Raw genomic sequence first — 26,857 nt, forward strand, 5'->3', positions numbered from 1 at the left:
ACCACATATTTGGTTATTTTTTAAAAATTGTGAAATGTGTGTGTGTGCAAATCTTGTTGTGCGAACATTGCTTCTGGAGGCCCCTCGCAAACTATTTTTGAGATGGGGGGTCTGCGGTTAAATAAATACCAATTTGGGGGTCCTTGACATGAAAATGTTTGAGAACCACTGCTGTAAATAGTCTGCACTAGTATAATGGAGCTGTTATCATCATAACTCTATGGTTATCATCATAACTCTATGGTTATCATAACTCTATGGTTATCATCATAACTATGGTTCTCATCATAACTCTATGGTTATCATCATAACTCTATGGTTATCATCATAACTCTATGGTTATCATCATAACTGGTTATCATCATAACTCTATGGTTATCATCATAACTATGGTTATCATCATAACTCTATGGTTATCATCATAACTCTATGGTTATCATCCAGTAGATGGCGCTATAATGCAACGTGACATGGATCTGCCAGCTGATCGAACCAAACAGAAGGAGGTGACGTCATCATTCGGGCGACAGTCAAACAGTAACAAACAAACGGCCAAAAAGCTTGAAAACATTCTGGAAATATCAACAATCAACGGGTAAACCTATTACCTCCATGTTTAAACAGATTCAGATTGATTTTTTAGAGTGTACACTGTCCACATTGGGGTGACTTTGACGTTACAGTGTCACATATTGTATTAGTTTATTATAATGTTTTGTTGTTGGCCTGAATGGCTAAAGCTAGCTGGTTTGGTAGCCTTACGAAGAGGAAGTATTCAGAGACAATAACAATGGAAAATAAATAATGTTTCAAAGCAATAATAAACTATGAAGTCATTGGAATGAATACTGAAGCATAGAACAGGGAGTCCTGGGCTAACGTTAGCCACATGCTATGCTAAAGCCTCGGCTATAAGCTGCATTAGGTTGTGTTAGCATGCTAACAATATCCTGGATTAACGTTAAAGGTTTTAAAGGGATTCTCCTCCCACCCCCACCCCCACCCCTCATAGTACTTGAAGTAGTATTACTAGTGGTTCTACCAATGCTACTGCTACTGCTATTTCTATCATTTATGTTACTGTTATTACTGCTAATAATGGTAATAACACTGTTTACTATTGTTTGCACAGTAGTAAATAAATAGTACTACCCCTCATAGTACTTGAAGTAGTATTATTAGTGGTTCTACTAATGCTGCTACTGTTTCTATCATTTCTGTTACTATTATGACTGCTATTAATAGTAATAATACTATTATTACTTTCTACTGTACCATTAGTACTAATGTTTGCACTTCGACCTGTATAATACATGTTTTTGGTTCTACTGCTCATTGATGGGGGTGGTAGCTCAGTCTTGGATGTGGAAGGTTCCTGGGTTGTGTTGAGGTGTCCTTGAGCAAGACAGACTCCCTGTTTCCAATGAGCCTCATCTGTTGGTGCCAGGATGAATGCATTGCACATTGTAGAGCACCTTGGAAAAAGGCAGTTGTAATGACCTATAGTGATAGTTAGGGCTGTCCCGATTACAAATTTAAGTTGACAATTAATTGTCACTCAAATAATTGCGACTCACGATTTAATTGCGTGTTTGGCCATTGAACTTTGGAACATTATGAAGCCTTTTAAGCTTCGTAATCATACAGGGCAGATATGAGAAATAACAGAAATATGCAAATAAATTATTGTCATATTTTTTTAAAATTGTAAAAAATAGCAGAAATAGCTGATCTACAAGCTTACAACGCGTTACAAAGTGACGGGTTCTAAGCTTGTAGATAAGCTATTTCTGCTTTTTTAATATTTGAAACGATTATGATGAATATGCAAAAATAATTGCGATTATCTAAAATAATTGCGATTACTAAAATGTAATAATTGTGACAGGCCTAGTGATAGTTAGGATGGCTAAATGCATTGGAAGAATTCCAGTGCAAGTGTATTAGGCAAAATAATACCCCAACAACAACAACTAAAGGGGACACAATTATTATTATATTATAAGGGGCGGCTGCATTCGAATGGGAAGGCGCCCGGTTCGATCCCCATGGCTCCCCCTTGGATTAGTGTCAAAGCGTCCTTGAGCTAGACACTTGACCCTTTTTAATGCACCCGATCAAAAGGCTGGTGCCTTCTGCCTGGCATGGATGTGTCGTGGAATTCTGGATCAATCAGCAATCGATGAGGCACATAGGAGTAGAGACAATATTCTAGGTGGTGATGGTTATGCTTTATGTACATGATATCATGGGTAGAAGTACAGTAACACTCATCGGTGGTACGCTACGGTAGTTCTGCCAAGAACACGGGGCAGATTTCATAGTTATACTGTAGCTGCTTCAAGGACAAACTGAACCATAACAAGATAGGCCGTATCAAAACAATAGCTATAATCAGGCCTGGTGGAGACGTCTAAGCTCTTACAAGCTTCCAAATATCATAATGTATTGTAGAAGTATTATCAGTGATGGTAAAATATAAAGGTTAGATGTAAGCAGCCATTTCATTTCTTCTTCGGTTGCCTCATCTGTCGGTGTGTGAAGTTGTATGTGAATGTAGTATCAGAAAAGCTGCCGATACTGCCTAAAATGCTGGTAGTGTATAGTATGCCAGTCTATGCCAATCCCATACCACATCATTTATCACATGAGGATATGTCATTTACAGGTATTTTGAATGCTTTAGTTGATGTTGCACTTCCGTTTTATTTTTTTATTTTTTATTTCTAGATCAGTGGTTCCTTTTAACCTATTAAGTCCTGAGTCCGATTCTTAAAATGTTTTCTAAATCCTAACAGATTTTTGAAAAAAATAAAATATATTTATTTTTACGATTTTTCAAAAATAGCAGATATACAAGCTCATCGCGCTATGAGCTTGTATATCTGCTATTTTTGAATAGCCAAAGAAACCTAAAGTGACACAGATGCGTTCCAGGTCTAAATGGGTTAATTTCAAGGACCCCCATAACTCTGAGAGTGTACAAATTCCATTTGGTTCCATTTGTACACTCTCAGAGTTACAGACCTGTAAGGGTCCATTTGGAACCCCCTCAAGGAACCTTGAGTGTCCCTGGACCTCACTTTGAGAACCACTGTCCTAGATGTTTTTTTAAATTACACACGGGTATCGGATTGGTACTCGGTATCGACCGATACACAAGTTATGGGTATCGGGAAGGAAAAAAATGGTATTGGTACATCTCTCTCTCTTTGGATAAAGGCACCATATCAATGAATATCTTCTGTTCATTTGTAGTTCTATGGGTCAGGGGGCGTGGCCCCGCCCTGCCATCGGATACTCAACGGCAACCGGCCGTCGCTACGGGAGACGCCACGCCCGTGTCGGCTTCAGACCCGCCTCCAAGGTAGTGATGTCATCATCGAGTTTCAGACTTTTGGACAAAATTAGCCAAAATAAAGACATGTAAGAAATACTGTACTTTCCTTCCTTCCATCCTAGGTATCAGACAGTCTCTGTAACCGTGGCAGCCCAGCACAGATGGACACCTGTGATTTGATGGAACCGCATACAAGTAAAAGAATATATTTGAAGTAGTTTAATTATTACTTACTGAGTCATAGTAATAGGCTCCTTCAAATATAAGTATAGTATATTTGTACAGGTGATTGGTAGTGAGTGACAGACCAATACTAACACATTGAGTGCCAAAAACCGTTATAGCCGTTTTTCATAATCCAAACGAGGTGTGCCAAAAACGGTTATAACCGTTTTTGGAAAAAAAATATTAAAAGAACAGCACCAGGAGATATCATTTTTCGAAGATTTAGACTTTAATCCACTTCCTGGTTAACTTATGACTTCAAAAGCCTGTATCTCGGCTCCTGTGTACTTTTTTTTAAACTATTTTTGACTATTTTCAACTGGCTGCAACTATGGAACGGATTACCGAATGTTTTTAAAAAAAATCCCCCGATTGTACGAGACCTCTATGTGTGTAATGAGGGGATCACCGTGAGGACGGTGATCACTGAAAATATTTTGTGACTACTTTAACTCATTGAGTGCCCAAATTATTATTATCTATTTCTGGCCATTACAATTTTTTTTTTTTTTTTTCAAAGTAACAAAAAAGTGCTTAGGAAGCGAGATACAGCCTTTTTCAGTTATAAGTTAAACAAGGAGTGGATGGAGCTGCAAATCTTCAGATAATGATATCTTGGGTTCAAAAGCAAAAAAAAAAATATTGTTTTTGAGTTTTTTTCTATTTTTTTCAAAAACACGTGAAACACGTTAATGGCACGTTGCACCATAGCGCTAAATCATGTGAAACACGTTAATGGCACTCAATGAGTTAAAAAGGTTAAAAAATGGTAAAAAATCCAGGCACTGACTGTACCCTGTTTTAAAAAAAACCTGGCACTCAATGTGCTAAAACACGGTTTTGCTATCATTACAGTAATGACATTGTGGGACTCGTTGAGTCTATACATTTGTAGATCACATTCTAGGCCAGTAATTTTTTTTACCAATATCTGACTGTTGTTATGGTCATCCATTCCATTTTCTTTTCGAAAGTTAGAGAAGGTGGGGCCAAGAAACTCTTATCCAATCATCGCCTGGTGAGCGAGCGAGCGAACGTCCAAACAGAGATGAGGCGGATGGATCCCTCCCTGAACTGTGTCCTACGACAACACGATGGCCAACGGTCACAGAGGAGCGAGGTCAGTCAGACGTCCTGCTGACGCCTGTTGACAGCAGAATCCAGCAGACAGTAGACACGTGCTAGTGTTGAGTGTTGACTGTGTGTTGACAATTGAATAGAATCCAATAGAATTCATCCTGGTATATCCTAATCCAGGATTAGGATATCCCCGGGACCTAAACTAGTGAAAATAGCAGATCTACTTGTAGATCTGCTATTTTCACAAAACTTTTTAAACTTTTATAATTTGTTTACTGATGGAATTCTTTTTTAATTTATGAAATTCCTTTGAAAAATTATAGATTCCTTTTTTTTTTTGCTTCTTGAATGTTTTGGACATTTCTTTTTTCAATAAAAAAATTAGGATACGAAAAAAGTGGATATTTACTCGCGACCCATTAAAATTGTTCCGCGACCCAACCATGGGTCCCGACCCACTGTTTGGGAAACAGTGTCCTAATCCACCTCATTTAATAACCCCCCTCCCCTCCTCTCCCTTGCAGGAGTCCTGCGGGAGCACCTCCTGTTCCACGGCTGAAGACGACGTCGAGCGAGGGCGGGACGACTTCTTTGGCTCTTCTTCGCCTCCGGGACCTCACCCGCCCCTAGGCGGGTTCGTCCGCATCGACTCATACGAGCCCAGCGAGGGGGAGGACTGGTCGGACCCCGAGCTGGAGCGCCTGGCCCTCCGGATCGGCGGCACTCGGACTGTTGACCGAGTTCCGTATTCCGGTGCCAGGAGGGACCCCGAGGAAGGGTCGACCCGTTTGTGGTCGACCTTGTCGTCGGGTCAACGCACGGACGAGCCCGAGGACGGTGCCGGCTGTAGCGTTAGCGCAAGCGGCGGCAGTAACGTTGGCAGTGGCAGTGGCTGCAGGCTAGCCAGCTGCTGCGTCAGCACTGCGAACACTGTCCCGAACAGCGAGCCCGCGGTGGTGAGACCCAAGACCCGGAAGCACTCCCGGAGCCAGTCGACTTCTACCAGACTGGATCGAAGGCATGGCGAGGAGGAGGAGGGGGAGGAGGGGGAGGAGGAGTGTGGGAGGAGTCGAGAGGAGGCGTCCGTCCCATCGTATACAAACAGGTGACAGGACTGGAATGAACTTCCAACCTAAACTGGACTCTGGTTTATAGAGTCAGAATCAGCTTCATTGTCATCATGTCACAGGTTTACAGGGGGTAAATCCGTATTTGTAGTCATTTGTAGTTTTCAGGAAAGTAAAGAAGACAGAAAGAAGAGCTGACAAAACAACGGTAGTAACAGGGCAAAAATCTAATGTCCCTGGGATGATTAGAGTGGAAATATATATATACACCCGTACATGTATACTGAACATATAGCACAGTGGTCTGTTCTAGTTTTTTTCTGAGGGCATAGGATATGCTCGACAAGCGCGTGGTCAATGGATTAAATGGTTAGTAGAGGGCCAAGCTTTTTTTCAAAACATTCTGCACGTCATACTACTACGTGTATATAGTGTAACATGGTAGAACACACCACTGATATAGCATATATAGTAACAAGTATGTACATGAGCTTAAAAATAGCAACAGATGCAGATGGGTACATATACAGTGTTATGTTTGACAAGTAGTAAAAACTGTTCACAGCTGCAAGATGGCTCAACCGCGAAGGCCGGTATCTTTTCTGATAAAGCCGTCGTTGTCAGCATGTGAAAGGTAATCAAATAGCAGATTCGCATGATAACATGCACCGAGGTATTTACGTGAGCATGTTCTGAATGCCAGCTTAGAGACAGATTTATTTCTTTGTTTACAAGAAAAGGAGTTTCTTTACAAGGAATGTTGGGATCCTTACACTATTATGCAGTGTAGTAGGTCTAGACTGGTGACACAGTTGGCATCCTGCCTGATATTATTGGATCTTTCGATCTTCTTAACCTAGTCGGTCTTCTTAACCTATGAATACAAAAATGATAACGGATGGATCTGGGGCCCATGGGGGGAGATTTTGTCTGCTGCCCTCTGTTCATTGTTGAGAAATCTCTTCACAGGCTAAGCCAACTTGCCCCCTTTCACCCGCCTGTGTTGCCAGAGCCTCCAGGCACGGCTGATCCATGTCCCGAAACACATTAACCCATTAAGGCCATGAGTCTACGAATGACTTCTAAATCAGTTGTTCTCAAACTTTTTCGTGCCAAGCCACCCCCAAAATTATATGTAATGTATTTGGCCGCGGATCACCATCTGAAAATGTTTTGTGACCCCCAGAAGAGAAGATATGTGTTAAAAAATATATATAAATATAAAACACTTTCAAGATGTTTAAAAAAAAAAGAAAAATACTTTTTTTTTAAAAGCTTGCAGCGCGAGTACGAAGTGACGCGCTGTGAGCTTGTAGATCTTCTATTTTTGACAGCAACATCAAATTATTGAACTGCACCCAGAGCTCGTCCCTGGTCGGTTCCAGGTCACATCTGCCTCTCTTGTTCCTCTCCTCCTCATGGACAATCTTGTAATCCCCAAATCCTGGACATAGTCAAAATCTCCAAAAAGATACGCCTACTCTCTCTCTCTCTCTGGTACAAGATCAAGCATTCTCCTCGCCAGAGGTCTGGAGGGAGCATTTGCGTGTTTTCTAAGAACGAACCCCGGAAGGATCTGGGAGTTTTTTGTGTTCCGAATCCAAGGCCGTCACTGCTTAAACGTTTGTGTTTTTCCTTTAAGCTCCGACATCAGCGACGGGGAGGGTTCGACATCGGAGAGACGCAGCAGCAGCTGGGAGACACTGTCGGGACTCGGCCAGGGCGAGGAAGAGGAGGAGCTTGTCTGGGACCCGGTTCCAGAGGAAGGGTACGTTTCCATTTACCCCGATTCAGTGCTCATTGTTCGCGGATGACTATTTGAACTCGAGGTCAAAAGGACCGTAGTAATTGGCGGGGATGGTTGCCAGATGCGGGTGGGAGGGGCGGGTGCTTTCACGTGCTGCCGGCTGAACACTCGTAAAGGTCCAATCGATTGGCTGTGATCCTCTGCCTCTTGGTTCCAGGTCACCGGCCGCAGTGGTCCCTCTTCCTCCGCCGCTGGAAGACGGCGAGTTGCCCTGGCTCACGTTCAGCCACCGGGAAGCCGACAGCAGCAGCAGCGAGGAGTCGGAGGATGGCGGTGGCCATTTTGTCCAGCCGGGGCTGTTCTTCCTGGGGGACGACATGGACGACGAGGATGACGAGTCCAGCGACGAGGACTTGGAACTAGAGTGGAGGTCCGAATGGTTCCGATTGTCTGACCAGGTGTTCTGAAGGCGTGCTTGTTGCAATCGTTGTCCTAATTTGTCGTCGTGTATTTTAGGTTATTGGACGATCTGTCGGAAGGCGTTTCCATGCCGATATCGTACGTCGGCCCTCAACTCCTGACGTACATGGCCCTGGAGGAGAGGCTGGCACAAGCCATGGAGGTAAATACTCAATAAGTCCTTATGAATACTACTACTAGGGCGCTCGGGTGGCGTAGTGGTAAAGTCCCTGCCCACCACCACCACCACCACAGAGGTCGTGGGTTTGAATCCACCGTGGTGCGTCCGGCTTTGTCGGGCGTCTATGCCAACACAATTTGCCCGTGTTCAGGGGGAGGGAAGCTGGGCGGGGAGGGTGATATTTGTCACTGTGACTGCATGTATTCCTATGGGCTGGTGCGGCACCCAGTGTTGCCAGATTCTGTGAGAGAAACAAGCAACCAGGTGTAGGAAAAACCAGCCCAAAAGAAGCGACTATGGGCCACATGAGCACTTTAACATATACATCAGCTATTTGAAAATGGCAGATCTACAAGCTCACAACGCGTCGCGATGCGACGCGTTGTGAGCTTGTAGATCGGCTATTTTCAAATAAGATCTTGCAGGGAAATTATAATAAGCAGATCTGGCAACCCTGGCGGCACCTGTCAGCAGGGAATGTTTGGCGGGAGGAGTAGGACAGTAAGGCCCTACGTCCTCCCGGTGGAGGCTCCTCACTGGCAGGTTAGTCAGTAGGATACAACAGCAGTGGCACTGGCAATACAGAAATGTGCGTGGGGAGGAATTAATTGGCATAACTACTACACAAATGTAGAATGTATACAGCCCTAGAAGAATATTCTAGTTAAATATATCACAGTTTACTCTATGCTACATTACAGTTTTACTCAATACCACAGAACGCGGTATTTTGATATTGTGATGGATGTTCTGCTAATGTTTGAACGTGTGTGTTTGCAGGCACTCGCTAACCTGGAATCTTTGGCTGTCGAGTTTGACCAAGCGTCTCCACCAGCCAATCAGCATCTAATAAACTGTCTGCCACATATTACCGTCGAAGATACTGGTAGGTGGTGATAGTTGTACTGCTGTTAGCAGGGCCTCTGACGGGGGGGGGGGGGGGGGGTCAAGGAGGGACCCAGAAGGGCCCTCCAACCTCTAAATATCCTGCTAGAATAATTTGTAAAAAAAAAAAAAGTCCAGTAGGTTTCATTCATTCATGTATGCCTATTTTGCTCAATAATAACTGGGGGCTGGGGGGTAGCTTTGGAGCACGGGCAAGACACACAGCAGGCCTGACTAGTGACTGTTACTATAGTGCTTCTGTTACTAATATACTACTACTACTGCTAGTACTTGTAATATTACAACCAAGTTATCTTATTTATACCCTGCTCCCTCTGCAAATCCAAGGGTGATTGTGCTTTTGTCGTTAGGATTCCATCCCTATCAAACCGTCTTCCCCCCTCAGTTAGATCAGTGGAGTCTGTAAACGGCTTTGAAAAAAGTCCATCTCTACCGAGTTGACTTCCTGCAACAGGGATGTCTTTTAAATGTATTAATTTATTTAAATAAATAAAAATGAGCCAACTGAAAGCTGCCTTATGTAACTTTACTGTGCTACCCCGGATTTGAACCATGGTCGCTTGTGCAAGTGCTGATATTTTTACCATTGAGCTAATAGAGCCGGCCTGCTTGCTCAGGGGATAAATTAAATCTTGACCTTCAGGTCAAAATTTGTGTCAAACCAGAAACAGGATGGTGTCAAAGGTCACGTCTCACCTAGACACAGGATCTAAATGTCTCAATAGAAGAGCAGGGAGACCAAATACAACCGCCCAATTGCATTAGTTATATTGTATCAACATACTCTACCATACAGATTGGACAAAATTACATTTCATTCATTAAAATATAGTGCCGCTTGAATGGCATGTACAGTATATGTGTATTGTCTATTTCTGCATCCTGTGTAGCACTTTGAAACTTGCACTACTGCTGGTATTGACTCTCTCTCTCTCCCTGTACCTTGTGTCCAGTGGAGGACTCATGTCCAATCTGCTGTAGTGAATACATTCAAGGGGAGGTGTCCACTCATTTGCCTTGTAACCATGGTTTCCACAGACAGTGCGTCGCTTTGTGGCTCCAAAAGGTAAAATAATGTTTCATTGATTAATAAAATGGTAAATGGTGCATTTATATAGCGCTTTTTATCCAAAGCGCTTTACATAGATTGTGCATTACATTCACCCATTCACGCATTCACACACACATTCATAACACTTTCAATTTGCTATTAATATATAGTCTATAATTTGATATATGTATTCTCCACCTAGTGGAGCGGGGGGGTTGTCGCATATTATACCATATTTTAATGAATTCTAATACAATTATTTCCTGAATATGTATAATTAGTTACAGAATACATTTTTCATTTATTCTTATATTTCTCATACATTGAATAATATTTCAAATTCACATTTCATATTTGCATATTTAAGTAATAACAATGATACTAATACATATTCATAATAATTATACTAATACGTATTATCTGTCGTTTCAGTCTGGCACGTGCCCGGTGTGCCGCCACGTCTTGACTCCGCCCACTCCCCTCCCGGACACGCCCCATCTCGCGGAAGCCACACACCTTGCACCGGAGGTCACGCCCCCTCTGCTTTTCCTCCCAGATCCAGAAATTTAGCTTTGATGACTCTGATCCAAATAAATGATCAACGGCTTAAAGCTGTATGGCTCCTCCTCTTTCTACTGGCCATCTCCTCCTCTCCTCCTCTTTTCCTTTTCCTCTCCTCCTCCCTTCTCCTTCTACTCCTCTTGTCTGATTCTACACTCTCCTCCTCCTGTTTCTCATTCTGGTTCTATCGCTTCCTCCTTCCATGATCTTTCTAGGATCACAGGATCACGTGATGTGTGTCCACTGATCCGGGATCTGATCCTTGTTCTCCTTACTCCCGGGGAACTCGATTGTGACGTCACTGATATAGGATCTGATCCTTACTTAGGGTTGGGGTCCTTTTAGGATTTTGACAAGTTCAGTTCCTTAACCAACCCCTCTTAACGATTCCTATAGGGCGTTCCAAATGGAATAGGCCGTTCCTAACAGGTCTGTAACTCTGAGAGTGTACACATGGAACCAAATGGACCTCATGGGTCCATTTAGTTCCTTCAATCTTTATTTCAGACCCAGGGAGACCCATATCACAATTATACAACACAACACAATAAAATAACAGAAATAAAATAAAATATATGCAAATAGCCCACATTGTTCAGTTTCTGACATACAAACATGTGCACAAATGGTTCCACAGTCTAGAGGAGAACCTGACAGAACTGCGTTGTGGGGTCCGTTGTGACTGCGATTATGTCGTTTACTGACCCAGATGCCCTACACATAAACACACATAAACCTGTACATAAGGTTACGTAGCACAGCAGAGCAGAGGTGGGTACCCCGACACTAACAAACATCTGGCTTGCACTGGAGCTTCTCGGAGCTCTCAGCAGCAGCCTCATACAGTCATTATAGGCCAGTGTGAGTCGTCTGATGCTGCCTTGTCTGTAGCGACACAAAGGTGGGATTTGGGACACAAAAGTGGTTTACAAAAGGATCTAAAGACCTTTTAGATAAAGAGATCTTCAGAGGTACCATTTGTACACTCAGAGTTGAAATTTAAAAGTGTGAGAACCACTGGTGCTGTAATTGTATAGCAGACATGATGTCCACATGCCAGCTCTGACAGTGTGATCGAAACCCGGTTCCAGAAACGGTTCCAAATGTTGGATCCGGTTCCTCCTGGTTCCTCCTGTTCCGGATCCCCAACCCTAATCCTTACTCTCCTCACAATACTTTTGGTTGGTTTGCAACGTTGCTAATCTAGGATCTGATCATTGTACTCTTTGCTGTTGGGTTGACTGTAATGTCATCTGATCGAGGATCTGAACATTATTCTGCTGCTGGAGACAAGAGAGAAATGACTGGAATGTAAACAAACAAAAAAAGATTTGAAAGAAAATGTCGAGCGTTAAATTCTTTCACTTTGCACTCGCTTGTTGACAGCATCAAATGCACGGCTTATAATGCACACGATGCATATATGTGAACTCATTAAAAAGCTGTTTCAAGGACACAACTGTGAATTTTCATTGCCTACAATTGTGGTATGTACTGTATATGTACGTTAGTATGTATGCCTTCTCTATTTCTACTGTACATTTCAAGCCCTGGAGCACACAATCATTGTCCTGGATGAGCGGGTGTTTTTTTTCCCCACTGTGTGGAGAACCCCAATCTTAACTGCCAAAGGCTGCACCGTAAACAGCCTCCTGTCCAGTGTCCATGGCCGGGCAGTGTGCTCGTTTACCCAAAGAAGGGCGCTACTACTACTCAGTGATGGAAGAAGTACTCACATGTTTTACTTAGTATCAGTATCAATACTGATAATGTAGAAACACTCTGTTACAAGTAAAAGTCTGGTATTAATTTACTTAAAAGTACAAAAGTATTTGCACCAAAATATACGTAAAGTACCAAAAGTAAAAGTACTCATGCAGAATATCCCGTTTCACAAGTTATCATTATGTTTATATGTCTATGTATAAAAGTCTTTTGAAAATAGCACATCTACAAGCTCACAACGCAATGCGTTTTGAGGTAAGATCAGCTATTTTCAAATAGCCAATCTACAAAGTAACTAGTAACTACAGTTAGTTCAAATAATTGTAGTGGAGTAAAAAGTACAATATTTGCCTCTTAAGATGTCAGCGCTGAACAGCTGGAACAGATCTTCTTCAGTGTGACTTTGAATCACTGTGATCATGTCCATCACTAGCCTTGGATCAAGACTATTATAGATGTATTTTATCGATTTTAACATTTGCAGATACGAAAGTAAGTCAGACTCAATAAAAATACACCCATGATAGTCTTCCAAGGCTAGTCCATCACCATTACCTAAAATAAAGAACTACAGTATATTGTGTGTGTGGAAAATATATATATATATATATATATATATATTTTTTTTTTTTTTTTGTGTGTGTGTGTGTGTGTGTGTGTGTTTTTGCTTTTTGGACCTTGCCACTGAAACAGTTGAACTACAAATCCCATGAGTGCCGGCAATACCCGGAAGTACAATGGTGCATTTCCGGTATTAGCCTTGACAGTTGTGTCTGTTTTGCAAGCGGCGAAGGAGAGACCCCTCCAGTGATCCTAAATGAACCGTGTTGTTGTTGTTTTCACCCCCGTGCGTTGAGACAGAACCACGGTTGCGAGAATCCCGAAGAACGGGACTCGAACCTATATAAATATATCCCGGAGGAAAGCGATCGATCCGAGGTCCGGGCGACCGACCGACCGGTGGCGATGACTTCGCGACGACCGGACAGCTTCGAGGGGGGCGCGCTGGGATACCGCGGCGAGCCGTCCTACCCGGCGGGCGGCGTCTACGGCGGCACGGGGAGGTCATACGGGGCCGCCGGGCAGCAGGACGTCCAGTGGGTCACCACCCCGCCGGACATCCCCGGGAGCCGGAACCTGCACTTCGGGGAGAAGACCCCGTCAGGAGAGGATGGGCGGATGGACGATCCGGCCGCCCAGCCTCCGGCAGGTAGGCGTCATCCTGTGGGAGAGATTCGAACGCTCTTGTAGTAGTACTGTTTACTTCTAGTGCAGTGGTTCTAGTGCAGTGGTTTTTCATGTCAAGGACCCCCAAATTGACACTTATTAGCCCGCGGACCCCCATGTGAAAAGATATGCCAGGGACACCTATAAGAGAAGATTTTTTACGGCTCTAGCAGTGATTCTCAACCATTTTCATTTCAAGGACCCCCAGTTTGACATGCATTAGGCTATGGACCCCCATTTAATGGCATTTATATCTCTGGGACCCCAATTCACATTGTAAAATCAATGTTAATTTAACTCTGAGAGTGTACAAATGGAACCAAATGGACCCATAAGGGTCCATTTGGTTCCTATCCATCATTTAGCTGGGGACCCCCTGGAACCCCCTCAAGTACCCCTGGGGGTCCCCGGACCCCACTTTGAGAACCAATGTTCTAGTGGTACTGCTATTCCACTATTAATACTACTACTAATACTGCTGCTACTGCCACTAGTAGTAGTACTGATTAATTGATTGAATACTTTACTAACAGTTTGCAAAGAAATAGTACAGTGGTACAATTATACAACGATGCTAAAACAAGGATAACACAAAAAGCCCTAGGGTTTTGTTTCCATTGTGGTTCCTGTCTCCTGTCACAGACTGCTGCTACTAGGTACCACTACGGCTGCTAGTAGGCTGCTACTGCTGCTGCCATAGGCGATTGTAGCCTCTGCAAGCAGGGGTGTGGGCATCATTTTGGGCGGTAGCTGTGTGCTCATTTCTGTAGGTAGCTTGTTTGTTTTTTAGAAATGGTCAGTTGTTTAACTTGGGTCATTGCCAATGTGCAGCAAGCAGCAGTACAGTTCAGCTGTACTGTAGTGTTAGGTGTGAGTGCAACCCCCTGTATTTTTGTTTGATTGTTATAATAGGGTTTGTTTAACATTGTTTAGAGAAGTTAGTGAGTTTATGGTATTTTGATTTGGCACTCTTTAGAAATGTAAACTTTAAAATACAACACTGAATTCATTGTATCCAGTTTTCTCCATTATTTTCACTGGATATTTGTTATTGTCCCTATAATCCCTAGACCACCAGTTAGGGATGTAACAAGCTTGTTGAAAAGTAAACAGATTGAGCTGAACCTGCCTTATAGGTGGGTGGCCATTAGACCTGATCCATAGAGTTAAGAGTTCTCCTCCTAACCCTATGGACCAGAGCTAGGTGGCCATCATCTGCCTCAATGTACTCATGTACAATGATCATGATGTACAATGATCATGATGTTCCTATAGTGTCTTGCTTACTGTAAGTCGTTCTGGATAAAGAGGGTCTGCTAAATGCCTAAATTGTAAATTGTAGTTGCAGTATGACTATGTGCATATGATACCTAGCTGGCAGCAGTAGCTTGAAAGCACATACATGTCTAATCTCATGTACTGTACCTGCAGGCTGCTGCTAATGTGGACCTACCGAAGTGTCACCTTATGTCTAACCTCATGTACATACTACATAGTATAGTATACTGTACCTAATGTTTTATGCCTTTCCTTGACATGTTTTTCTTCACGGTTTAACTCTCTCTCCTTGCCCTCCCTGCCCCACCACTTTTCTTCTGTCTGAAAACAACAAAAAAGATGGAACTTGCATAAAATCGAATTTCACCCACTTCTTTACACCTGTAAACCTGTGATGTGACAATAAAGTTGATTCTGATTTCTGACACACATAGACACACACGCACACGCGCACACACAATATGAATGTAAATTGTGTGTACTGTATAGGTTGTGTAGATAGATAGATAGATAGATAGATAGATAGATAGATAGATAGATAGATAGATAGATAGATAAATGGATATATACTTTATTAATCCAGAAGGAAATGTACTTTTTGGTCTTAATACTTTATTCATTTTTCATCCACAGAACAAATGAACAGATTTGCAGGTTTTGGAATTGGACTTGCGAGGTGAGTAGTAGTATAGTAGTTGTTGTAGTGTATTAGTACCATAATATGAGTTAGTATGGTAGCACCAGTTACAGTATTACTGTCTCTCTCTCTTCACATTATAAACTAATATACCTCTCTCTACCTGTCTCTCTCCAGTCTTTTCACAGAAAATGTGCTCGCTCACCCCTGTGTAGTCTTTCGAAGGCAGTGCCAGGTACGTCAGACCAGCATCCATGTTTAAAGTTTAAAAGAACCAGTCACTCACAAGTCGTTAACGTGAAACTTAAAAATATATATACGGTATACAAATTCATGGTATTGCCACACGGCTAACTCTGTGTGTACTCTGTTGTAGGTGAATTACCACGCTCGCTGTTACCACCTCTCCCCGATGACGGCAGTCAGCGTCATGTACAACATAACCAAAAGTCAGGTACGTGCTCACAGACAATCGTGTTTATTATTTTCCTATTCTATTTTCCATAATTCTACATAATTCTACAAGTTAAATGAAATAAATGTGTGTGTGTGTGTACACATTGTTTATCTTTATTATTAGATTTGATTAATTTAGTACAGTATACATATTTATAGCTATATATTTCTATATAATTGGAGAGCACTCATGCACATCCAGACTCCAGGAGGTGCTGCTCAAGGCAATAAAGTATGTAAGAGTAAAACCTTCCTTGACTTCATAAGAAGGAACCGCACACTCCTGTGTTATCAGGTACAAAAATGTACCTGATGAAGCGTGATGGTGAAAGGCATTGTGCAACAAAGCCATGAAGTAGTATTGAAATAAGTCAGTCTAATCCTGTATTGTATTCTATTGTAGAACTACTGACACAGTAGTTTGTGGTAAATGTACCTATGCAGTACTTTTTGATATTTTCAGGGTCCCAAGGCGCTCTGGAAAGGAATGGGAAGTACTTTTGTTGTTCAGGGAGTCACTCTGGGAACAGAGGGAATCATCAGTGAGTGTACTCCGTTACCACGGTAACTACAAAATATAACCATGTCATTAAGGGCCACCAGACCACCTTTGACTATTGAATTGATTACATATTATATATAGATTAATATTACATTGTCTCCCCCCACTCCTGGGCCCTCTTTAGCCCCTGATTTAGAACATGTCTCCTGGTTTTAGTAAAAGTCTACCAGCAGTGTTCTGTACAATTGTTGTGCCTATTGAGGGTGTTTTGCTTAAGACATGTTAAAACACCATTGCAATAATTAAGGCACAAAGAAATGTAACTATAATGTGATTTTGGTGTCTTTAAAACTAAAAAGGAACTGATTCTGGACATATTCCTGAGATGATACAAACATTGTCTGAACTAGGCCTGACCTCGATTAGTCAAATAGTCGACTAATCGATCGAGGGAGTCTGAGTCGACTGCCAATCTCTTGGTCGAATCATGCAAAAAAGTAAATAATAATAATGAAAAAAGTTTAAAAAATAAATACATTTGCATTAGTCGACTTTAGGCAACATTTGGTCGATCAGAGTTGACTATAGAAATCCTTAGTCGGGGACAGGCCTAGTCTGAACATTATAATACTGCCACGGTATTGTACTGGGTTATTAACTGACTACTACTACTAATAATGATGATGATAATTGTGCGTGTGTGCGTGCATGTGCGTGTGTGTGTTTTAGAGAACTATCACATCGATGGAACCTCAGACAAGTTGCTGGACATTTGCTTCTTAAGGGGTAAATATTCAATGTGGGATATGAAATACGAAATGTATATGACACATTGACTGTTGAATATCAAATATTGTATGAATCAATCAATATAACAAATACTTTTCATTTGTTATACTAGGTTAATGTCTCTCCCTTTCTCTGTCACTTCTCTCCCTCTCTCTGTCTCCGTCTCTCTGTCTTTCTTCAGTCTGACGTATGTTGTTGCTATGCCGTTCTACTCTGCCAGTCTAATAGAGACAGTCCAGGTATTTATTATATTCTACTCTAATATTAAATATAAGATTATGTCAGCCAGCAAGCACACTCATGTTTGGTCTCACTGGTACCCCCTTGTCACCGGAGTGGAACCGGTTCCGTTCTTTCCCCCCCCAGCCTAATTTAGAACCGCTTCAGAGTGTTTCCACTGAAATTCATTGGTTCCGTTGTAAGTTGTAACCAATTGGTTCGTGTATCTCAATAACCAATCTTGATACAATCTTTTATCTCAATGGGATTTCACCTGTATAAGTAAAGTCAAAGTTAAAACTAGAACTAGATGGAAATGGGCATTCCATATTGAGACACCTCTGAATTTGGTACAGAACTGCCCCCTGGTGGTGTAACATCTGGAGACATGTAGATGATTTGCCTGCCTAGTATTTGTCTAAATAAAACCTCTTTACAAAAAATAATTGTTACAATATCTGAAGATATAAAGAATTCCACTGATCTTACCATATTCCACTGTATTCTACCATATTCCACTGTATTCCACTACATTCCCACTGCATTCTATCGTATTCCACTGTATTCTATACCGTATTCTTCTGTATTCCACTGCATTCTATCCTATTATACCATATTTCACTGTAGGCCTCTCATCTCTGCTCTCTCTCCCCCTCTTCCCAGAGCGAGATCATCCGCGACAACCCCGGCGTGCTGGACTGCGTGCGCGAGGGCGTGGGGCGCGTCGTGGGAATGGGCGTGCCGCACAGCAAAAGGCTCCTCCCCCTCTTGTCCCTGGCGGGGCCGACGCTCCTCCACGGCCTCCTGCGGTACCTGCTGTCCTCCGCCGTCCAGAAGCTCGTCCTCTGGCTCATCCAGAGCCGCAGGAAGCAGCAGCCACCGTCGTCGTCGGACCAGCATCACCACCAGCGCCCGCCGCAGACGATCCTGGACGCCTACTTCCCCGAGCTGATTGCGTCGTTCGCCGCCGGGCTGGTGGCCGACGCCGTCCTCTACCCGTTGGAGACGGTGCTGCACCGGCTGAGCGTCCAGGGCACGCGCACCATCATTGACAACACGGACCTGGGCCTGGAGGTCCTGCCCATCAACTCGCAATACGAGGGCATGAGAGACTGCGCCGCGGCCATCGGCCGCGAGGAGGGCACCCTGGGGTTCTACAAGGGTTTCGGGGCGCTGGTGGTCCAGTACACCATGCACGCGGCCGTGCTGCAGGTCACCAGGGTGGTGTACGCGGCCATATTACAGGACCATGCGTAAGAGCAGCTAGGGATGGGACGATGTTGAAAATCACATGTCACGATAATTGTGGCATTTTTTTTGCGATTTAACGGTATTATCCCGAAAATCTAAATATGCTTAAAACTTAAAATGCCACTTTTGTTAAAAGCACTTGAATCCCCAGCATCCTGGGGGGAATGTTTGCCAAAAATAGCAGATCTACAAGATCACAACGCGTTTTGTAGATCTGCTATTTTTGGGAAGTTGTACTGAATTTGCAGCTCAACAAAGGCTAATTCATCCTAGTGTATGATGGAAGACAATTTCATGATAACTTAGAATCTCCGCGATACGATTATTGTAAACGTTTTTTCATCACGATAAACGATAATAACGATTATCGTCCCATCCCTAAGAGCAGCCCAGTGAGCTGGACGGCGGCTACCGTCCATCTACCTTCTGGCTGTACAGATGTTGTGCAGGCCAGGGGTTCTATTCACACGTACGCATTTTTTTTCTCTTGCTCCAAAGCCCCCCCCCCAACACTCCCGCACTTTTCCCCCGAATCGCTTTGATCACTCGCTTGGGTGGGTTTTAGTCATACTGTGTAACATTCATTTTATTAGTCTAAATTTAGCGACATCTCTTGTAAAGCTCCGTTGTCATTACAGCATTTGTCTATACGGAAGGAGCGCTGAAAAAGGAATGCTGCAGGGTCCTAGCTCCCAAGGATATTTTGTAAAGCAACAACGTGTCGTCAGAAACGGTATTTATTAACTGTAAAATACATGAATAAAAACAATGTTTAATAGTGCTTGAGAAGCTGTCAAACTCATTTATGTGGAATGGTTATTGTGAAATATATACATACAGATTATATCAAAAATAACTTTGGTTTAGTTGCTAAAGTTACACAGTATGACTTTAAAGTTTGCTCCAAAAGACCACAAAAAAAGAACACAGAGGTCACAACCGGGAAGAAGGGGATCGATTTCACGCAGATGTCATTCGCTCTGTAAACATCTGTTTCACGCGCCATTCTTTTAGAATGGATTCAAAGATACAATGTCGTAAAATGTATCAAAAGCTTAACCACAAGATGTCACCGGGTAGAAATGAAGCAAGCACTAGAAAAGCAATTAACAATAAAAAAAGATGTAAAACCAACAATAGAATATCACCGTACTCAGAAAACCAGTTAATCATAAAACGTCACCAAACCATTAAACAATTGATCATAAAAAAAACGCTAGTTAAATTCTAATTAAGCAGGGATACAAATTATCCATAACACATCACCAAATGATACCAGAAAACCTCTATTTTACAAATGTGTCGATAGTTGACAGTACACAGGTAAAGTCCTTTGAACTCTTGAGGTTCAGTTAATGCCTTCTGAAGGATGTTGGAGAGATACAGTGTCATGTGCAAAGCTGCCGATCACCGCTTGAATCTTGTGTTCTGTGAAATCTTGTAAAAAAAGAGACGAAAAAAAATAGTTGTTTTGTAAAACCGAAATCCAAGTTTATTTATTAACATTTCAAAATGTGTCGTTTGCGGGGCGATGGGTGGCGTTTCTCTTGCCGTAAAAATGTGGTTTGGACTCACGCAGAGACACAGGGTTCGTTAGAGGAGACGCCCTCCCCCGTCCATTCTGTGAACAATAAACATGTAAACATGGGATGGGAATGGGAAAGTATGGCACAGAGGAACTGCACTGACTAGTTTTGCCTCAGATGTTGTTGGATGTTTGTTGAGATGGACTGGTGAGGACATGACTGGTTGAAATTAAATGATCCAATAAAACCCTTGGCTGATGATTTCTGTTTCTGGAGCATCTGATTTCTCTCCCTGAGAGGGCTGGGTGGGCATTGTTTAGTAGTAGTAATAGTACTAGTAGTAGTAGCAATAGTACTAGTATTGATTCATATAATTACTGTTGATAGACTGTACAAATTGATTAATATATTCACAGTTGTGTTGCTAGACTGTACACAATATTAGTTCATAAACATTGAATATGAATGTATATGAAAACATTCATATTCATATAATCGCTGTTTATGGACTACATATTGCAGCATCCAGGCGCTATTAGTGAGTGGGGGAGATTTCCAGGAACTACTTTTTTATTTTATTGTGCCTCATTATTTCATTATTATCTGAGGGAATGTGATATTAGTGTGGTAAAATTAGTGTGGTTGTGCAACCACAGTATACTATTGGCACAAATGTGTAGATTCATGATGAAGTTTGGACATTGCTCACATACATCTCACATTCAATCTCTAATTTCAAGACATTTTACTGTTCTTGCTCCACAAACTTAAATTTGCTGAACTCCCACATTTTAATGCGACATACACATTACACCTTAAATTATCTGCCAATTCCTCCTTTCACTCAGAACTTGATTGTATACTAGGATTAATCATTTTGGAAGTTTGGAAAGGGAGTTTTACCATAATATCACTGATTTGTAAAATTTTATATAGACTGCAAGGTTGGAAGAGATTAGTTTCCCAATTCTTATTTTCCCATCCTCACATCTCTGCTCCTGCCACTTAACAACATGAGGCAAGGATGAGAAGTGAGGATGGAGGAGTCAATTTGGCAAGTGAGATGACCTTGTTCAGGCATGAGTCCTTTATGATTTTGAAGCAATGTCAACTACTTATGATGTGTTACACAGCTGGATCGATTGTCACTGATCTTGGAGCGATAGTTCTACATCGTTTTGTTGTCTTGACAGTGTGGTTTGCCCAAATAATGTGATGTTGTTTTATCTTTTCCATTCATCATCCACAGAACATGACAGATATTTAAACAAGATAAAAAATATGCAAACGTACACCTGTGTCCCTTGATTAAACTGTTTGACATGCAGTGTCACATACAGTAGATCCACACATGCACAACTAACCACTATAAGGTCTGAAAATAAAGAGAAAATAAAGAAACTCTGCTCTGATCACTGTTTTTTATTCATCTGAATCCTGAGAGATCTGATCTGAAAAACATTTCAAGGTTTACAATTGAATGAAAATAACACCTCTTTAGTTACTCTTGTCAGCTTGTCATGACCTGGCTCAAAGCCACTTTAATTTGAAAACTAAAGCAACCAGAACTAAATGACATGGTTCTGATCCAAGAATAATCAGCATGCATGTGTCAGAGGTGGACGAAGTGCTCGACCCCAGTACTTGAGTAAGAGTACAGATACTCCTTGGTCAAATTCACTCCACTATAAGTAAAAGTAGCTCAGTCAAAATGTTACTCAAGTAAGAGTAAAAAAGTAATTGTTTTTGAATATACTTAAGTATTCCAAAGTACATGCTTTGAAAAAATACTTAAAGTACAAGTAAAAGTAAAAGTAGAAGTACATTTCTTAATTTTGATATCAATGAATTGCTGTAATGTTTTCACAATGAATTTATAGGACCTTGTAACTCTTGTTTCAGAGAAGTACTGTAACTCTCTGAAACCACCTGCACTGCATGCACTGATGTGCTTGCTTGTAGATGTTATACAAAGCCTTCAGAAACACCTATAAAAACATAGAAATGACTGAGGAACCAGAACTAAATACTTAAGATGTAACAAACAGGCGAGCGGAGGGGGAAGCCAGAAACACGGCTAGTGTGAGAGCAGAAGTTAGGCCAATTGCATTTTAGGGAAAAAAAAAAGAAGCCAACCTAAAGGCCAAACCGCACCAATGCAACTAGTCGCAACTCCTTGCAACACAACTGTTTTAAGGTCAACCACACCGATGCAACTCCTTGCAACTGCCATTGGGGTTAAGGGACCCGCATGCTACCAAATGAGGTGGTCACCCTATCACCTTTTAGGTGATAGAGAGAGCGCTCTCTATGATAGAGAGAGCTCTCTCTATCACCACCGCGGTGATAAGGTGATAAGGTGACCACCGAAAATGGTAGCATGCGGGTCCCTTAACCCCAATGGCAGTTGCATGGTTGCAAGTAGTTGCAAGTAGTTGCATGTTGCAACTCCTTGCAACATGCATGGCGAAACATTGTTGTGGATGTGGAGTGGGCTTAAAAGTACTCAGTACTTTATAGCCTTCCTAGAAATATACTCGAGTAAAAGTCAAATATTTGTCTTGGAAATGTACTCAAGCAAGAGTAATATGTATCAAAAAAATCTAATACTCAATTAAAGTTCAGATCCTCAGAATCTGTACTCAAGTACATTTACTCCGTTACTGTCCACCACTGCATGTGATGTGTCAAAACTTAAAGTACAAATGAAATCGACTAACATTGCATGTGGTGACAGAGTTGTGGCATTGTGTGCATGTATGTAATACAGGGCAAAGAGGACAAGGCTATTATAAAGGATGATACATTCATGTTGTAAACATGTAAGTAACCAAAAACACTGGTGCCATCAGCATAAATTCAGGTTTTTCTCAAGTTGATGAGCATTGTTTCAAAAAGCCTCCATTTAGTGCACATGTTTAAATGTATAAAATGCTACAGTGTGGTTGCAGAGTAAAGCATCCATATGCTAAAGGTGTAATCAAATAGTTATTGGTTGATGCTTTCATATAATATCAGAGTACATCAAATAAATTACCATTATCATCTCTACATTCAAGTTGTAAACATGCATCTACTGTATATCTGATTGATCCACCAATGTTCAGGTGATCTTCGTTAAAATCCGTTTAGTGACAATTGAGTGCAAATAATATGGGTTTTCAGGTAAATGTGAAAACAATCAGCAGTATACTGCAGGCAATTGAACCCCATTGCAGTAAACAGTACCAATACCAGTGCTGTTGTTTTTGAGTGAATATGACGTTGTTGATGTTAATGATGTTAATGAGGGTGCGTTGCATTACCCATGTATTTAGTGCAATGACAAATGGCATGTTATGGCTTGAGGACAGACATGGATTTGAGTGGTGATTGAGGGTGAAAATTAACTAATTAGTTTTAGTCCAGGTTAGATGTAAAATTACAAATGTTAGACAGTACGACTCATAGACACATGGGATTAGTCACAACATAGCTCGGTGCATGTTCTACAGTGCAGGGTTTGCTAAACCACAGTCAAGAGTCAAAAGCCCTTATTGTATTAATTATGAAAGAGCATTAAGCTTTTTGGTCAATTATATTAAAGTATGCTGTAATAACCCAATCTACTATGGCTGAAGTCGTAGACAGTACATCGTAGTATGATCATTATTATAATTAAAGTAATACTATTTGGTTCCATGAGTCGATTACTCCGCTACATCAGGGGTTTTCAATTGGTGGTCCCTGACCACTGGTGGGCTGTAAAAGTATTGCATGTGGTCCCAGGCCATGCATTCAGTAATGTACTGTAGGAAAGTCAACATACATTTTTCATCATTTTGTTTTGTTTTATTTATAGAAACTTAGTAACTTGGTATTTGTGCGATATGAAGACAGGGGACTTAAAGACATTATCATCATCATCAGTGGTCATTTGAGGAGGCTTATACTTCAAATCCAGTACTTCAAGCTTAACCACAAAAGAGGATAAGCTCATTCACATGTACACGGAATTCCCAGAACTTACAGTAAAAGCAAAAAGTATTTTACCTTTTGTTAACTACTGATCTCTGTGACAGTGGTACTTCCACCGTGGCATACCTAAATAATTATGTAACGGGCAAAGTTGGAGCAAGAAATTGACACGAGTCTGTGTGGTGGACAAATTTCATATGAGAGTCGTTATGGTATTGATTCATTTAATATACTTGTCAATCTCTAAGTTGGGGAGCTTCCTACTCTGCTCTAGTAGATCGGCTATTTTCAAAATATTGTTAATACATTTTGAACTTGGGACATTCTGCACAATGAGTACTTTGTACTTTTGTACTTTAAGTACATTTTGATACCACTTTTGTACTTTTATTCAAGTAAATTTGTAATTCCTGACTTTTACTTGTAACAGAGTAATTCTACATTGCAGTATTGATACTTTTACTAAATTAAAACATTTGAGTACTTTTTCCACCACTGGAGAAGGGTGAGAATGGGTGAATGAATAATTTCCTCACAGTCCTCATCATGTGAGGTCAAACAGCTGATTCCCGTAAAACCTATTCAAAGATGCCGACTGCACGTGTGAGTTCCCATGTAAGGAGAAGTGACCATCTGCTCTGGTTGCTTCTGTAAAGGGTATAAAAGGTCAGTGACACATTTGTATGGGGCGCTTGGCAAATACCACTTTGAGACGACAGGGTCGCTGTACTTGTGATGATGACTCATCTAACCCCTGCTCTCTTTGCTAGGGTGGGATGGCTCAGGGTTGAGGACAGATTACAGCAACTTGCAATGGGCCTGGTCTACAAGATACACTACGGCGATATGACACCCATGTACCTGTCAAAGTACTTCAAAAACGTATAGGAAGTCCACAATCATAACACCAGGGGTAGCTCCACTGATCACGTTCAACCCAGATTTGGCACTAACAAGGGTCTGAATTCGTTACTCCTGCTATGCCACAAAAATGTGGAATGCCCTACCAAAAGCTGTGAAGGAGTGTAAAACCCTACTCTCCTTCAAAACCGCTCTAAAAGAGTACCTACAGGTGGCTGCAATTCGAAACTGGCCCCTGTAAAAGTCAAAGCCAAGCCCCCCTGAACTGTTTACTGTACATATTTTAGTTTTTCTGTTTTCAAACAGTTTTTATGATGTTTGTCATAGTAGTGTATATCTGTCTGCCATTAAATGTCTCTATGAATTGAGTACAAAGGACCCCAATGGAAACAAGCCATAGTCTTTCTTGGGTTTTAATCCGCTTAGCTGACCTTGTATTGAACTGTACTTTCCTGTGCCTTGTTTTGCAAACTGCTAGTGAAGTATTCAATCAATCAAACGTCTAATAAAGGAGAAATAGATTCCTGACATGCGGTCCTGCGTTCTCTTCCTGGTCTTTGAAACCTACTCAAGTAACATCCAAAACTTCCATTACAACTGTCTCTGAGTGTCCACCACTATAGCCAAGAGGAGACAGACATGATGGACCGGTCTGCAATTAAGCCATGGACCACTAGTGTGGTCTGTGGATCTCTAGTTGAGAAACAGTGTAGGCCTACTAACTTTGACCTGGTGTCTGGTGACCTAAGATGACGAGTCAGTGTTGTTTAATGTTGTGAAACTTACACGTTCAGGGTTAGTTACTTACCAGGAAGGAATTCGGCCCGGGAATTCCACTGAAAATCAAGTTTAGAATCTCAAGACTGGATTGCCTGGTTGAGTCATCATTATTAGGAAACATGTGCCCTTTAGGAAATATGTGCCCATTTAATTGCATGTGTCTGCTCACTCATAAGTTACAAATCAGTATATCAGCTACCATGAGTTTAATATATATAAGTTTGGATGAAGTAAGAGAGGAATAAGGGTGACCATGATAGGAATGCCATGGACCACTAGTGGTCCGTGGACCATTGGTTGAGAAACAGTGTTATAAACTTAAGCATTATGATGAGAATAACTATATTAATACAGTGTTATAAGCACATTTATAATGCATTATAAATATGTTTATAATGCATTATACTAGACATGGGAGTGTTACCAAAAAACGAATACTAGCCCATATATCCCATTCCCCACCCAACACAACAGTGGTCCCTGTGAGGTCCAGCTGTTTCACAATCAGTTAAAAACCCTACGCTTAAGTATATTGAGATACTTTTACTTTACTGGAGTATTTCCAATTGATTATACTTTTACTTTTACTCCACTACATCTCAGAGGCAAATATTGTTATTTTTTTCTCCACTACAATTATTAGAACACTTTAGTTACTATTTACTTTGTAGATTTGGATTATTATTACAAAACACACTAACCATTATTTTCCAAAGTTTTTTTTATACATTTTGAACTTCTGCATAATGAGTACTTTGTACCTTTGTACTTCTAGTATATTTTGATACCAACTCTTTTGTACTTTTACTTAAGTACATTTTGAAATTCCGAGAATGTGTGAATGAATGATTTCCTCACAGCTCTCATCATGTGACGTCGTGGAAGCAGCCTCACCCACCCCGCCTTCGGCTTCCGTTTCATTGGCCTTTCTTTCAAAATAAAGGTTATAGAAAGTGACCCGGGTGCCTTAAAATTACAATAAATAAACGATTAATTCATTAATTAATCCAATGAAATGGATGTATTCATTCA

General features: G+C 41.4%; 2 protein-coding genes across 4 annotated transcripts; both read left to right on the forward strand.

Annotated features, from left to right (window-relative positions):
• The first annotated feature begins 517 nt into the window (after positions 1-517).
• On the forward strand, positions 518-12,062 carry pja2 (praja ring finger ubiquitin ligase 2). 3 transcript variants are annotated; one of them, XM_080418855.1, is made up of 11 exons: positions 518-595; positions 3,259-3,367; positions 3,463-3,535; positions 4,540-4,685; positions 5,170-5,750; positions 7,355-7,480; positions 7,677-7,889; positions 7,976-8,081; positions 8,880-8,985; positions 9,959-10,071; positions 10,489-12,062. In XM_080418855.1, the coding sequence occupies exons 2-11, from the start codon at positions 3,263-3,265 to the stop codon at positions 10,624-10,626; spliced, it is 1,707 nt and encodes a 568-aa protein (XP_080274981.1). In that variant the 5' UTR covers positions 518-595; positions 3,259-3,262; the 3' UTR covers positions 10,627-12,062. The 3 variants fall into 3 exon arrangements, with proteins under 3 accessions (XP_080274981.1, XP_080274980.1, XP_080274982.1); XM_080418854.1 differs by having other exon boundaries at positions 7,355-7,478; positions 7,669-7,889; XM_080418856.1 differs by lacking the exons at positions 518-595; positions 3,259-3,367 and having other exon boundaries at positions 3,467-3,535; positions 4,544-4,685; positions 7,355-7,478; positions 7,669-7,889.
• A 1,045-nt stretch (positions 12,063-13,107) lies between these two features.
• Positions 13,108-20,488, forward strand: slc25a46 (solute carrier family 25 member 46). Its single transcript, XM_080419746.1, has 8 exons — positions 13,108-13,552; positions 15,481-15,523; positions 15,662-15,719; positions 15,861-15,938; positions 16,404-16,504; positions 17,172-17,228; positions 17,413-17,470; positions 18,114-20,488. The coding sequence occupies exons 1-8, from the start codon at positions 13,309-13,311 to the stop codon at positions 18,705-18,707; spliced, it is 1,233 nt and encodes a 410-aa protein (XP_080275872.1). The 5' UTR covers positions 13,108-13,308; the 3' UTR covers positions 18,708-20,488.
• Positions 20,489-26,857: the final 6,369 nt, after the last annotated feature.

Source organism: Gymnoscopelus braueri, assembly GCF_963280865.1.
Source record: "Gymnoscopelus braueri genome assembly, chromosome: 22".
In the NCBI taxonomy this organism is placed as follows: Eukaryota; Metazoa; Chordata; class Actinopteri; order Myctophiformes; family Myctophidae; genus Gymnoscopelus; species Gymnoscopelus braueri.

What these genes read in the sequence shown, in the direction of transcription:
- pja2 (XM_080418854.1), top strand. Translation starts at nt 3,263, where the DNA reads ATGGGTCAGGGGGCGTGGCCCCGCCCTGCCATCGGATACTCAACGGCA. An exon ending in GACTTGGAACTAGAGTGGAG is followed by an intron (nt 7,890 to 7,975) that starts GTCCGAATGGTT and finishes CGTGTATTTTAG; the next exon opens with GTTATTGGACGATCTGTCGG. An exon ending in TCGCTTTGTGGCTCCAAAAG is followed by an intron (nt 10,072 to 10,488) that starts GTAAAATAATGT and finishes CTGTCGTTTCAG; the next exon opens with TCTGGCACGTGCCCGGTGTG.
- slc25a46 (XM_080419746.1), top strand. Translation starts at nt 13,309, where the DNA reads ATGACTTCGCGACGACCGGACAGCTTCGAGGGGGGCGCGCTGGGATAC. An exon ending in GGCCGCCCAGCCTCCGGCAG is followed by an intron (nt 13,553 to 15,480) that starts GTAGGCGTCATC and finishes TTTCATCCACAG; the next exon opens with AACAAATGAACAGATTTGCA. An exon ending in GAGTGTACTCCGTTACCACG is followed by an intron (nt 16,505 to 17,171) that starts GTAACTACAAAA and finishes TGTGTGTTTTAG; the next exon opens with AGAACTATCACATCGATGGA.